Source organism: Lipotes vexillifer, unplaced genomic scaffold, assembly GCF_000442215.2.
Source record: "Lipotes vexillifer unplaced genomic scaffold, Lipotes_vexillifer_v1.1 scaffold477, whole genome shotgun sequence".
NCBI classification, from domain to species: Eukaryota; Metazoa; Chordata; class Mammalia; order Artiodactyla; family Lipotidae; genus Lipotes; species Lipotes vexillifer.
Genome location: NW_006770652.1, coordinates 4,169,416 through 4,184,942, shown reverse-complemented (window position 1 = coordinate 4,184,942; position 15,527 = coordinate 4,169,416). Strand labels below are relative to the sequence as shown.

The following is a 15,527-nucleotide window of genomic DNA, read 5'->3' as shown; positions in this document are numbered from 1 at the left end:
ACAGAAGTATTCCTGAAAAGTTATGCAACTAGAATTTTTACAAGTAGATCCTAATTTTAAATATACCATAATATATGTACAGGACGCCACAGCTGCCCGGAAACCCTGTGGTGACTCCTTGGGTAAAGTGAAGCCTGTCAAGGTTACCGCCTCCTCTGTGACAGCTGCATGGTGAATGCATACTAGAGGCGCTCAGCACGTGCGCTGCGTGCATGAATTTGATGCAACAGTTTTTCTTTTTCTACGGGAGTTTCTTAAAGCGGGGCATGCTGAAACTGGAATGTTGGGACAGAAAGACAGGGTCCAGCTCACAGTTTAAACTCATTCCATCACAGAAAATCAGGGAATCTCAGAAAGTGTTTTTCAATGAAAATAAAATTTCTTTACGTGCGTGTATACAGGCGTATCTTGTTTCATTGTGCTTCACTTGATTGCACTTCGAAGATAATGCGTTTTTTTTTTTACAAATTGAAGATCTGTGGCAACCCCAGCTTGTCAGGTATAAGGGTTGGCATTTTTTAGCAATAGAGCATTTTTAAAGTAAGGTGTGTACATTGTTTTTCTAGATATAGTACTATTGCACACTTAACAGACTACAGTATAGTGTAAATATAACCGTTATACATGCTGGGGAACCCAAAAATTCTTGCAACTTGCTTTATTTGCTTGATTACAGTGGTCTGGAACTGAACTATCTCCGAGATATGCCTGTATATTTTTAAAGAAATGCTGATCTGTAACTGGCAGAAGATTGGATTCGTTAACTGACTTACTGTAAACAACTGCTTGAGCTGGGTTCCACTTGATTTACCAACCAAGGCAAGCAGAGCACCTTACCAGATTCCAGGAATCCTACCAGATGCCATCCCATCTCTGTAGGGGCTTCTTCCCCTCTCTCCAGCACAAACGTTTCAAAGCTACGCTGACCTTACCCCACAAAAGCAAAGCATGAATTAAAAAGCCAAGATTAAACTAGAAAGGTGCCTGACGGAAATACAAAGTTACTGTTTCAAACTAAAAAATAAGAACTAAGTCAAATACAGTCAATAAAAGTAACTCTCAAAGGCATTTTTCCTGTTATTTGGTGCTTCCTTTCCTTCCCACTTAAATGTAAGACTCAATTTTAAAAACACAGAGATCTGTTCTTTTAAAAGAACAGAATGAAACAATATATCCTCTCTTTTAAGAAATACAGAACACCTAGCAATACAACCTATCTGACCACATAAATCTGCAATCTGCTACATAAATGAAATAAGAGGTTATATACCTTCCTATTTACTCAGCATTCATAACTGTAAAAAAAGACTAGAAAAATAGCTGAGAATGTTTTTATGCAGGTTTTGGGGAGGACTGGATACTGGTTCCACTGGTGTAAGTTTCCTGGGAAGTCGTGTGCAAATAAAATATACGAACATAGAACCTATTTTAAATACACTGCAATATATGCGGGTGTGACCGGGGGAGAAAAACAGTGTTAATATGTTTGTCAAGTAAATTAATAACCAAAAGAATAATCTCTCACTTAAGGTATCAATGATATTTCAAGTGACCTAAATAAAACTGATTTTAAAATCACCTTTACCATTCATGCCAATTATTGACTTTGGCCCTTTACCAAGCAGGCACAATGAATATTCTTTTTGAGGATCCGTTTCAGTCACCAGCCGAAGGGTATCACATTTGTATGAAAACATTATCGTGGATTTGCTCCTATAATTTAAAAATCAATAATTAAAAAAATAATAAAGTTGGTCTCTTTTTTCCACAAGTTTTCAAGTAATTAGTTCAAGTAAGCGCATTTACAGCTTTTGTATAAATGGCCTAAAACCCACATTTTCCCTTTAAAAATCAGTCTCTCTCGAAATTGGACATTGTTCTTTTGTTTTTTGGTCTTGAACCAGGTTTCTTTTAAATACTAAGTCGATTCAGTCATGTCTCTGCTTTATTGGGCAGATAAAGTGAGGAGACCAGCAAGTTGTGTCCAAAGGCTGGGAAACGCCTAAAGGCTTCCCAGCTATCCGAAAAGATGTTGTACTTGAGGAAGACTCGGTGTTCCAAGCTCGTGGACAGGGTCACGTCTCTGCTCATGATGTAGATGCCGTCATTATGAAGCGCGCACGTCAAGTTGAGGCCCGACTTGGACGTGTTCTCCTTGAGGTAGAGCCACTGGCGGGTGACAGTGTTGTAGGACTGCACGGTGAGCATGTCCTCGCTCTGGCTGCCCCTCCGGGTCGGCCCCAGCTCGTGGAGGCAGCCCCCCACGATGTAGATGGTCTCCTCCACGGACACCATCTGCTGCTTGCGGATGTGGACGTCGCACGTTTCAAAGAGCGTCCAGGTGTCAGCAGTGGGGCAGTACTGCAAGATGTTCAGGTTCCGGTCTGAAAGGCAGGAAGAAGCCGCATGATGACACAGCGACCGGGAGCAAGGCCGGCTGCCTGGGCTGGACATACACGCCTACCTCCACCTGAGTGATTGACTAACACAGAGGCAAAACTACTTCGGGAAAGTCGAGGTTGGGGAAACAGTTTTCGAAATGGCTGGGAGGAGATCCGTGCAGGATCATCCCCACTGGACTGCCGCTCGGCTACGGCTGGGAGGCTGCCAGAGTCGGTCAGGCCAGGCCAGGGAGATGAGCCGCTGTGACGGAGCACCCCCTCCTCCCTGGGACCCTTGCACCTTTGACAACCACCAGGCCAGCGCACAAAGAATCCGAGCCTCAGAACCCTCATCAGTATCTACAGAATGACGGACTGCTTAACGCAGACGACTGGCAGAGCCCAAGAGGATCTATCCTTGACAGCAGATTCTACAAAACGAGCCAAGCGAGCCGGGCAGGATCTCTGGAGCTGTCTAAAGGAAAGGACGCAGAGCTGCATGTCAGGAGAGATGCAAGCAAATCTCACCTCTGACCTTCAAGCCACAGAATCATTGGCAATTCTGTTTCCCAACTGTAACACCAGAGACACACTGGCAAAGGCCGTTCCCCCTTCCCCACCCCTGTTTCACAAGAGATGGTTAATTATTGAGTGGATAAAATCGGATGGTAGATGGAAGACTACCCTGACATCATTTTGAATAGCTTTTCCAAGGAAAATGATTGCCTACTCTCTTTTTGAAAAATGCTTGTGAAATTTAAAATATCTAGTTTCATTTTTCTTTTTTTTTAATCGTTCTTTTTTTTTTTTCTCCTTTCCTCCTCAAGGAAAGAATAAATGGAATATTTTAGACTGAGAAAAAAAAAAACTAAAAATGTTTTGAATGAGCCAAAATAATGAACTTTCTGTTTGTTGTTGTTTTTTAAACAACAAAATCAGTGTAAGAGACAGCCCAGCTTGGGAACTGATGTCCAACTAAAGCGCACAGCCTTGTGATGGCTGCAGAAGCTGGGAGGAGTACTTCCTCCTGAGACAGAAGGACCCACTCACCATGGGCAGTAATTAGAGCTCCACTGTGCTCTCTGCTACCAAGTCAAGTGTCTCCTAAGAGGGCACAGAGGGAAGCGAAAGGAGTCCAGATCCTGTGTGTGCACCAGTCCGGAGCCTGCAGAAATGTCAAAATTGTTACAGCTTCTGTTTTCCACCAAGACTATGATGACCTCCCGCTCCTTCGTTTCTCTGTAGCGATTGTGATACAGCTCATCCTAGGAGTCAGCCCTAGGGAGTCTGGTTACTAATCTATCCAACTAGTGCCCCTTAGTAACCTGGCTCCCCACCCCACGAATAAAGGACTTATTCTAGCAAAGCTTCAATGTATTTATTTCTCAGGTCCAGGTCTGAAGGTCCTTCCAGGTCTTCTGTAAATGTTTTCTCTCCTCACCCAACAAGGGCTCAGACCATGATGAGGTCGTTTGAGTTGGCGGAAAGATCTTTCTGCTTTTACATTTAGAGTTGATTCTGATATTTAACAAATCACCTTTCTTCCCTTTAGCGGTTACTACTACTTTCTATCGAATTTCATTTCTTCAGTGCCGGCCAAAGAATTAAAATAATCAAAGAGCTATCATAAAAATCACAAACTATTCCTTACTAAATTTTAAAAGTCTCACCTAACGTAAGAAGTCGGCAGGCCACGAAGCCAAGCTTAAGTCCTGAATTTTTTTTTTTTATGACAATTATGACTTCTTGTTTTCAAGACAAGGAATTATTAGGAAGTGCTGGGAAGAGCCCAAGCAGAGGAGGAGGGGGGCTTCAGAGGATGAGGAACTGTCCTGCCCTCCCATCGTAGAAAACTCGTTTTCAGTCCTTATGCAAACAGTCATCCGTCCGCAGCACCTAACCATCCCATCGTGGGGATTTGGCTCGGGGAAGCCGGGACAGGAATCACAGTGGGTGGCCCAAGTCAAGAAGGCACTTTAGTAGCGGCTTGTGAAACTAGAAAACACACAAGCAAGGGTTTTCCAGGTCAAATACAAAGAACATTTGCTCAGCCAGGGTCATGGAAAAACTAGGAAATCTACCAGCTGCACAGTCTTCAGGTTACAGTGCTGCCTGTCAGTGCTTCCCAGCTCCTGGCTAGAAGAGAAGCCAAGGGATATGTGTGCATTGGGTCAGCCCACAGGGCGCATTCTGTGTCACAAAATCTAGGGAGGAATCAGAATTCTTAGAAAGGTGCAAAAGTAAATAACTGTATTTACTTTCCTAGGAGAGAAGACACACAGATACACATAGAGGTACATATGCATGCACAGGAATTCTCCCGGGTCTATGGTTTAGTTAAGTCTATAAAGTTGACCACTGTAACCTGAACCACCAACGTTGAAGGTGAAAGAAATGACTGCTAGGTCTCATTTTCTTTCAATTATCCGTAAAGGAAAAGCTGACAATTATCTTATCATCAGTGGAGAGTCACTAGGGACAAGTAATGAAAACTTGGAGTGAAAAAGAAAAAGCCTCACTGTTCTCCTCTTCCCATGTCACCACTGCCTCTTCTTAAATGCATAAATAAACACACCACCTGTAGAAAGCTGAATGGTGACCCCTTGAAACATATGTTCATCTTCTAACCCCCAGAACCTTTGAATGTGACTTTTTTTCGGAAAAAGGGTCTTTGCAGATGTAATTTAGTTAAGAATCTCAAGACGAGGTCATCCTGGATTACCCAGCTGGGCTCTAAATCCAATGAGATGCGTGTCTTTATAAGAGACAGAAGAGGAAGACACGGATACACACAGAGGAGACAGAGGCAGGGATTGGAATCATGCAGCCTCTAGCCAGGGAACACCTGGTGCCACAAGAGCCGGGAAGAGGCAAGGAAGGTTTCTGCCCTAGAGCCTTCAGGGGGAGCGTGATCCTCCTGACACCTTGTCTTCAGACTCCTGGTCTCCAGAACTGTGAGAGAATACATTTCTGTTGCTTTAGGCCACCAAGTTTGTGGTCATTTGTTAAGTCAGCCACAGGAAACTAAAACACCACCTACCGCCCTCCCCACCAATCAACTGTTTAAAGGTACTCTAAGAAGTGTTCATCAAAATCTTTTGCTGTGGGCTTCCCTGGTGGCGCAGTGGTTGAGAATCTGCCTACCAATGCAGGGGACACGGGTTCGAGCCCTGGTCTGGGAAGATCCCACACGCCGCGGAGCAACTAGGCCCGTGAGCCACAACTACTGAGCCTGCGCATCTGGAGCCTGTGCTCTGCAACAAGAGAGGCCGCGATACTGAGAGGCCCGCGCACTGCGATGAAGAGTGGCCCCCGCTCGCCGCAACTAGAGAAAGCCCTCGCACAGAAACGAAGACCCAACATAGCCAAAAAATAAATAAATAGCGTTCCCTTTAAAAAAATAAAATAAAATAAATGAAAAAAAAATCCCCACAGTAATAATTAAAAAAAAATCTTTCGCTGTCACCAAAAAAAAAAAAAAAAAGTAAATCAGATGCTCATAAAATACCTTACATTTAACTTCTTCCTCAAACATATATCCGCAAAACAAGACACATCTGGTTATATTGAAAAGAATTTTCGGCACCTACTTCATATTATTATTATGTGGATTTCTGTTCTTTGCAAAGTTATAAATGGTCACATACAGCTTCGTGGGGCCATCAGCACACGCCTGTTATCAGCCAGGGCTGGAGAGCTCTGTCCTGCCCATATCACATTCTAAAAGTTCTGGGCATTATACAGTCAGACAGAACAAAAGAAGAAATAGGGCTTCCCTGGTGGTGCAGTGGTTGAGAGTCCGCCTACCGATGCAGGGGACAGGGGTTCGTGCCCTGGTCCGGGAGGATCCCACATGCCGTGGAGCGGCTGGGCCCGTGAGCCATGGCTGCTGGGCCTGTGCGTCCAGAGCCTGTGCTCCGCAATGGGAGAGGCCACAACAGTGAGAGGCCCGCGTACCGCAAAAAAAAAAAAAAAAAAAAAAAAAAAAAAGAAGAAATAAACTGCCTTGGCCATGAGATAACTTAGAAACAACTGCTTCAAGGGAAGGAAAGAGATAACAGGAAAGACACACCTCTTCCTGGTGGTCCACCATTGCCTTTCTTACTGTTAATAATAGAAAACCAAGTAACAGAAAACCAAGCTGTGAGATGCTTCCTACCAAGACCAGCAGTATAAAACCTCTGGAGAAACTTTTTATTTCCACATCATTAACTATAAAATGCCCACCCACAAAAGTGAAAAACACATATGTACGGTTTAATAAACAGCACAACCCCTTCCCATCACTGGTCAGGAAAGAATTCTCTTCATGTACTTGCTCCTTCTATGATATGGGAACAACCGCCTGGAGCTGAATTTCTGGAATCTGTATCTGATATGCTTGTGCCCAAACACAAGGGGGAAAGTGAAAACAAAGATCTGCAAGAATGCTGCGGCACTAAGTTCCCTAGTGTTGGACGGGCAGATTCAGTGTGCGTTTGGGAGAAGGGTGGGAGTTACCCAGCCAAGTCACAGGACGGCTGACCACAAGGTGGGGTTTCCAAAGCAGGAAGAAAGTACATTTTGTTCACAGCTCCCCTTCCCCCTTTCAATTTTCATGCTCACACAAAGGCATCAAAGGCCCCTCCTCTCCAAACTGCCCCTGTCATACAGGATGCTCTTTTTTCCAGATATGTAAATATATACTATGTAATACATAAAATCACACTAGAGGGTTTCCTCCAGCCCCTCCTGCCCTTTCCCAGGCTGCCAAAGCTCACGTGTAGGAGGACCACTTACTAGGCCCCTTTACTTACCTCTCGTAGTGTATCCTCCAATGACATAAATTTTCCCCTTACACTCACACGCAGAAAACTCAGCCAGAGGGTTTGGTAAGGGTGCCACGAAATTCCAGGCATCTTGCTCAGGGCTGTAACATTCAACGTTAGAAACGGCCTGCCCACCAATGGCATAGAGTTTTGAATTAACAGCCACGAGTTTGAAGTTAGACCTGAAAGAGAGACACAAAGGCCCACAAAGTCAGTTCTTTTGATCATTCAGAAAACAGGGACTTCCCTGGTGGTCCAGTGGTAAAGAATCCACCTTACAATGCAGGGGACGCAGGTTCGATCCCTGGTCAGGGAACTAAGATCCCACATGCCTCGGGGCAACTAAGCCTGTGCGCCACAACTACTGAGTTCACACGCCTCGACGAGAGAGCCCGCATGCCGCGAACTACAGAGCCCAGGCGCCCTGGAACCCGCGCGCCACAACTAGAGAGAGAAAACCCACACGCCACGACTAGAGAGAAGCCCACGCACCACAACGAGGAGTCCGCGTGCCGCAACTAAGACCCGACGCAGCCAAAAACGTAAATTAAATAAATAAATAAATGATAATTTAAAAAAAGAAGTAAGACAAAACGGACTTTCCCAGTCCAGTGGTTAAGACTCCGCACTTCCAATGGAGTGGGCACTGGTTTGATCTCTGATTGGGGAACTAAGATCCCGCAAGCTGCACGGCGCAGCCAAAAATAAAATGTACAGCTTTTGAAAGCAAAAAATTAAGACAGTATAAACCAGAAAAAAGAAGTAAGACAATGGCATGATCTGCTAAAGCAGCGTGAGGAATCTGCTGGATATTTGAAGGAAATGAGCTCTCCAATTTGGGTGCTATTCTGCCTGGGGACAAAGGAATGACTGAACGGCATCTCAAATTTCACTCTTGTCCCCAAGAATCCACAAGTTTGGTGCATTCTCCAAACTTTAGCTATTGAAGATAAGCATTTTTCAATATAACAAGGACTAATCTTGCTTTGCTTAAACCAAGAACCACTTTGTATATGCTAAACTCAATACCTCTACACTTCAATAAAAATAAATTTAAAAAGATACTTCAATAAAAAATAGAAAAAAACCCACATTGTAAATCAACTACACTTCAAAATTAAATAAATAAAATAAATTCAATACCTCTTCCAAGAGTGGGAGCAAGTACCCACCCCATTCCCTTGCCTCTCTCTATTCCCAGTGGGTAGGCTCCATCCTAGGTACACACCAGTGCTTGCCTACACAGACAAGCACATGCAAAGGTTGTTTGCTACAGGGTGGTCCAGACACCCCTTTACCATGAGTTCACCTAAGCAGATCACTCACCCATCCTCCTCGATATGAGGGCGTCTTCTATATTGCTTCACAACATATAAGGTAGGGGGAGGTAAGCACTGAACTAATTAAAACTATTTTGATCTGGCATTCTTAGGGTATTCACACATGTTAACTCAACAAATACCTCTATCAACAAATGATCACCTATAACAAGAGTAAATAATTTTAAAAAGAGAAATGCATTGGTTTTAAGACCCATATTCAGTAATACAACTAAACTCTGCTTATCGGCTTCAGATGCTAAATAAAAGCCTCATGACTTTTGAATTGAAAAGAAAAAAATTAATTCCTTTCAATGTAGTACATAAAGATTAATGGACTCTTTGAAGGCCAGGAAGGATATAAGCATTTGGAAGTGCTGGGTCAGCTGACTGTGATACGTGCAACCATCTCAAGTTTACAGTAATACGAGCAACTTCGTATTACTGTAGGAGCAGGAGACCTGCTTCTAGACCCGCTCTGCTGATAACCAGCTATCTGACCTTTGTCTCTAGCGTGGGGACCATACCCATCACAGGGTGGTCGAGACAATTACACCACACAGCTTATCAGAAAGTACTACACAGAGAAAAGATACCATCACTAAAATTTCTCAGTTTTCTAGTGTTTGAAATAAAGAAGCTAGACCTGGTGAATTTAGAGGCCTCATCTAATGCCAACACAATGAGTTCTTCAAAAGTAACAACATCCTAAGAAAGAATGGGGGGTAGAGGCTCCAAATGGAAAAAGCATGTAAGAGGGTAGATTAAAAAGCAGCAATGAACAAGTAGCCATGCCTGATCTCCTGACAGATGTTTAATAAACAGTGGTGCATTATGATCTAGAACATATGTTAGTAATAGTCACCTACTAAAAAGATTTTTTTCAAAGGTCCCTGTAATGTTTACATTACATTAAAAATGAGTTTTAGCTTAGTTTTGTTTTTCAAATCAGAGAGTAAATAGGGTACTCTTCATCAAGAGCCTCATATTGTCCACTAAGCTCAGCCAGCCACTCAGTTTTTCATGCCAATAGACTTCAGCGGGGTGGCAGTTACTGGGAGGTCCTTGGTTCATGTCGCTTACCTTTCCTGCTGCCAATGGTCCTTAAAATCTGACCATGATGCCCTCTCTGTGTGTGCAAATTTGGGGATCCGAAGGAAATAAAGCTTAAAATTTTACCAGCCCACAATCTGTGTTTGCTTCCCAAAGGTACACAGATAGTAAATTTTGTAAGATCAAAACAGTTTTTGATATTCCTCCAGCGTAATCATTTGTCCTAAGCAATATGTAAGGGGCTTCTCTCTGAGGCTGAACGAATAGGCAGTTAAAAGTAAACAACTCTGTCTCTCCAGATCCCAACATGCTCAAATTCACTTGAAAAGAGAAACACTTTTCCAATATTGAATTTGTTTTATGATGCAATTGCCTCCCAAAAACAGGCCACTTGATGAAGAGGCAGACTGCCAAGGATTATGAACCCAGGCTTGTACAGGGAAGTCTCAGCTCCCCTACTCAACAGCTCTGTGAGCTTGAACAAGTCATTAAATCTCAGTTGATCTGAGTCTCAGTAGGGAAAAGAAAAGCACGTTGTAAGAGTTGAAAAGGGTAACTTGCAGAAAGGGGTCACTAGAGGGAATGCTTGCCTGCATGTCACTGCCTACATTTCTTAACCTCAGGAGGATGGGTTTCTCATTTGTCAACTGCAATAGTCACTGGCTGTAATGGACAAAGTGCTGGACTTCTGTACAAAGTGCTTTCGCTTCCATAAATTCTTGCCTTTTCCCATTTTCTGAAAATAACTTTTCTACTCTTCACATTCTGAAGGGTAAAGGTATGAATCCAAGCTATCACTTATTTTTAAAAAGTATCACCTCTACAGTGTTTTCTTTCTTTTTTTTTTTATAAATTTATTTATTTATTTTTGGCTGCGTTGGGTCTTCGTTACTACACGTGGGCTTTCCCAGTTGCGGTGAGCGGGGGCTACCCTTCTCATTGCAGTGGCTTCTCTTGCTGTGGAGCACGGGCTCTAGGCACGCCAGCTTCAATAGTTGTGGCACACAGGCTCAGTAGTTGTGGCTCATGAGCTCTAGAGCGCAGTCTCAGTAGTTGTGGCACACGGGCTTAGTTGCTCCACGGCATGTGGGATCTTCCCGGACCAGGGCTTGAACCCAATGTCCCCTGCATTGACAGGCGGATTCCTAACCACTGTGCCACCAGGGACGTCCCTACAGTGTTTTCTTAATATTGATCCCTGACATACTCCATTCAGGAGGCAAAAAGAATTTTAAATCAAATAACGATTTGTTGTAGCTACATACTTGACTTACAGTAAATAGAAATGAAAGTGAGAAAACTGAGATGACGATCTAATTTCTACTTCACTTAGAAGAAATAAAAAGCTTTTGAAATCCTTAAAAGCTGAGTAACACGAACCAAGCCAACCACCAGCACACAGGTATCAAAGACTAACAAGAGCTATTGTAACCATCAGAAGGGCAGGATGATTCGGGGTCTGAGTGGCTTAGAGTGCGGGCCCTGTGATATGTGCAAGTTAATGAAACTCACTGAGCCTCAGTTTCCCCTTTGGGAAAATGGGGCCAATAATAATGCCCATCTCAGAGAGCAGGACATAGGGAGGACATCTAAAGTAGTGACCACGACGCGCAGCCCTGAGTGACAGCTCAAGATGTAAACCACTGTTAGGATTTGTTGCTTAGAAAAGTTGTTACCATTAGGGTAAAACTTAGAATAAAAGGCAAGCTCCTTTCCCTAGCCCTTTCTCCAGCTCTCCGGGGAGGACTGTGCAGCCTGTGGACCATCAGGGCCTTTTGTCTCCTCTTTCCCCTCTGCCACTTCCCCCAAGCATTACCCTCCCCTAGGGACCAGGGAGGGGAGAAGGGAAGGTTAGGAGACAGAAAAAGTCATGGTTGGGCTTCCCTGGTGGCGCAGTGGTTGAGAGTCCGCCTGCCGATGCAGGGGACGCAGGTTTGTGCCCCGGTCTGGGAAGATCCCACATGCCGCGGAGCAGCTGGGCCTGTGAGCCATGGCCACTGAGCCTGCGCGTCCGGAACCTGTGCTCCGCAACGGGAGAGGCCGCGACAGTGAGGCCCGCGTACTGCAACAAAAATGGTCATGGTTGCTCCCTACTACCTACCACCTCTGAGCAAACCTAATGCACAAAGGAGTTTAAACTGCTGGCCAAAATTATACTGGGGGGAGGTGAATAGACATATAGTTTACTTCATACTATACTTGTGCTCCACTGCAATCAACCACAGAGGACAAAATCTCTCGAAGGTTTCATGCCTCTAAAAATGCTCTAAAATACTAAACTTTGGCTCAGAGGAAAGGGGACAGTCAAAGCTGACAACTGTAATTCCTTCTCTGCCGGGAGACTTGTTTGTTGGTTTCTCTCCCAACGTTGCTGTGTTCACACACAGAACAGGATGGCACAACACGACTCCGATTTCAGAGCAAGGGTGCAAGGCAACAGAAGATACTAGAGATAACTCTAGAAATAGAGAAATTAATGAACTGATGGCTGCAACAGTGCCAGTTCCTGCAAGTTATTGCTAATTAAAGTGAGGAAGGGAAGCAAGCAACTCCGTGGGCACACAAGCCTTTACACGTAAAAAGTTATGTCCTGACAACTCCTGAGATCAAATTCACGTTCAGACCACCGGGCAGTGTTGTGTACTTGGACTTCAAAGCAGCCTCTCCAACAGTGCTGTGTACTCACACTGCTCTTTTCAAGTAGTGAGTACAGCACTAAACGTTTCTTTGTGTTTTTTGTTTGTGTTTGTTTTTGCACCATTTTCTCCAGGGTGCAAAGGGCTTTATAAAATCTCCCAGTCCCAGAGTTCCCGCCTATCTCTTGTTATTTAAGATTCTGGGATCACTGCACTGTTCAGTCCCCGGGGAAAGCGGGCTGCTCTGCCTTTGACCCCTTTGTCAACCATCTGAATACATCGCAAAGGCAGTGAATAGAGATAGATGTGAAATGCTGTGTAACCAGCATTATCCAGGGTGCCCTTTGTACTCAAGGTTCTAAGTTTCCTCCAGTGTTTTCGGAACCTGTGTTGAACGCATTATCCAGGGATAATCCCACTCTAGGTTTCACTTTTATTTGTCTCATCACCCAAACTCAACTATAAACTCCTTCTGGGCAGGAGCCATATCATCTTTGTTGTTTATTCAACAGTGACTAGAATAATGCTGGCACAGAGGCTGAGGTGAGGCTGAGGCACACACAATGAAATTCTGAAAAGCAATGCAAGTAGCATGAAATATCTGTGCTCCACTCCTTGGAAGAAAATCATTTTTAAATGGAAAAGTTAAAGGTCTGCATGAAGATGGTCACTGTCAGTCATTAAGCCAAAACTTATAAACTCTCTAAACGATTATATCTAGTCAACAGATATTTACATTTCGGTTACTCTACTTTTTACACGCCTTGAGCAATTTACTTTCTGTGCCTCGGTCTCTGCCTCTGTAAAATGGGAACCTGCCTAATATAATCCTTGTGAAGAATAAGTGAGAGGATACATGCAAAGCAGTAGGAACAGTACCTAGTACAGAGTAAATGCTTAATTAAATGTTACTATTAGTTTTCAGCTATTCTAAATAACTATAATGACTGTTACAAGATAAAAATATTCACTGTAATGTTACATTTTAAAAGAACAAAACGTATATATATATATATATATATATATATATATACATGTTCACTTTTATTACAATAATGTAAAATATATTCCACGATTCAAAAAAGCCAAGTATTTTTAAGCATCCATTATTTATTGGACACCATGTTAGCAGTATGAATATACATAAGCATTGAATAAGCAAGAGGCCACAGTTGGAAGGGAGAGAAACAAACATAAACAGAAGATTTCAATTCAAGGTGAGGAGTGTGCTAGAAAAGCATGAAGTTTGATCATTTAGCCCAGCTGAGGGTTCAAGAAGGGACTCCTGGTTGAGACCATGTCAGATCTGAGTCAAAGTATGAAGGAGATAAAGAAGGGTACAAATTCCGATATGGAACCCAATTTAAAAAAATATAATGGAAAAAAAAGTGTAAGGATAAAAAAAGAACAATAATAACTAGAAAATACCTAAGAATAATTCTAACAAAAAATACACAGACCATGCAAAGGTAATAAAAGAAACCTTTTCTGAAGGACCAAAAGACCCCAATAAATACATGGAAAAACAAGCCATTTTCCCAGCTATAAAATATCAGAAATCTGTGAATCCTCCTCCAGATTAACCTATGATACAATGTAATTCCAGTCAAAATTCCACCAGGACTTGACAAGGCGATTCTAAAGTATATCTGAAGGAGAAAATGTATGAAGAATAATCAAGAGAATTAAGATAAAACAGAACAAATGGGTGTCTGTTCTACCAGACAAGATTCCCAAGCTACAAAAATTTAAAAATGTGTCATTGGTAGAGGAATGGCCAATCTACCAATTTGAAAACAGGAAAATTAGCATAGAATAATTGATTTAGCAAATCACAGTGAAGAATTAAGGCTATTGGGACATTCAGAGAACATGTTATAACCTTATAGTATGCCTTATATGAAAATAAATCCCAAGCAGATTCAGATGTCAAGGTAAAGTGGCAAAACTATAAAAGTAATAGAGCACAAGACAGATGAGTATTTAGTCTTGGCTTGTAGAAGCCTTTCGTACGCAAGATAAAAAGCTCACAGGACCCACGTGACCAATCTGACTACAAAATATTTAAAATCTCTTCCTATTAGAATACCCTATAAACCTGAAGTCCAAAACTGGAGGCTTACAAGGCCAGTTGTGGCCTACACTTTGTTTTGTCTACAAGGTTTGTGTTGTTGATGACTTGTTTGCTTTTTAAATGGAGTAAGTATCTGGATGTCTGGCAACACCATTCCTCACACCTTTGCGGCAGTAACCAGCTGTGGCCAAGAGGTGGAGCCCTCTTGCGGTGGGTCAGTAGCTCTCTGGTTCATCATAATTGTCACCCACCCCTCTACTCACTGACTTTACCTGCCTGGTCACTTAAGGCATTTCACTTTTGAGCCTTCTCATAAAGTAAAAGCAGGGGAAAAACATGTGCAACATTACCTAAGAGACGAGAGACTAATATCTATATACATGAAGAGAACTTCTAAAATGAATATGAAAAAGATAAGTCAATTTTTTAAAAACCAGCAAAGGCCATTTATAAAAGATATACAAATGGCCAATAAACATATGAAACAATCTCTCTTCCAAGCAGAGATATTCACACCAGTGTTTTTGCCTACTAGATTGGTAAAAATTTAAAAATGATGATAATGTCTTATCTTGGCAAGAGTATAGGGAACTGGCAAGCTCAAACACTGTTGACAGGAGAGGAAACTAGAACAATTCTTTGATGGACGATTTGGCAGGAGCTACCAAAATTTTAAATGCATGTACGCTTTGCCCCACCTATCCAGGGATTCTAGGCATTTGCCATATAGAACTAACTCACATATGCCTACTAAGCTAGGCACACGTATACCAAGATGTTCAACATGGCACTGTTTATTAATGGCAAATGGAAACGACCTAAATGCTCATGAATAAGGGAAGAATTACAGTACTGTGCATCCATAGGCTGGAACACTGCACAGCCATTAACAAGAGTGAGGTGGATCTACATTTGCTGATATAGACAAAATTCTCAGAGTGGAAATATCAAGGGTCATAATAATCAGCATAAGCTAATCAATTTTAGAGTAAAAATATGTATAAGATGCACAGACACCCCAACATGTATATACATATATGTATACATTTTCCCTGTTAACCACTATCACCATATTTATAAATATACCTTTATAATGTATAAATATAAATGTTTATATACTTATATAACATGTCTACAGATACACATATTTTTTTACTCCGTGTTTTTTCATGTCATTTACAATTTTTCTAAGCATGTATTCATGCATTACTCAAATACTTTTTTTTTCCCCCTAAAGAGGACAGTAAGGGCATTCC

At 42.4% G+C, this 15,527-nt stretch overlaps 1 protein-coding gene across 1 annotated transcript in view; it reads right to left on the bottom strand.

Annotated features, from left to right (window-relative positions):
• Nucleotides 1–1,916: 1,916 nt before the first annotated feature.
• The window catches only part of KLHL42 (kelch like family member 42), a 16,675-nt gene continuing 3,064 nt past the window's right edge, over nucleotides 1,917–15,527 (bottom strand). The window contains exons 2-3 of the mRNA XM_007446298.1: nucleotides 7,178–7,371; nucleotides 1,917–2,384 (exon numbers count right to left, since the gene is read on the bottom strand). Coding sequence (XP_007446360.1) covers nucleotides 1,933–2,384; nucleotides 7,178–7,371 — 646 coding nt within the window. The 3' untranslated portion in view covers nucleotides 1,917–1,932. The remainder of the gene's footprint in view (nucleotides 2,385–7,177; nucleotides 7,372–15,527) is intronic.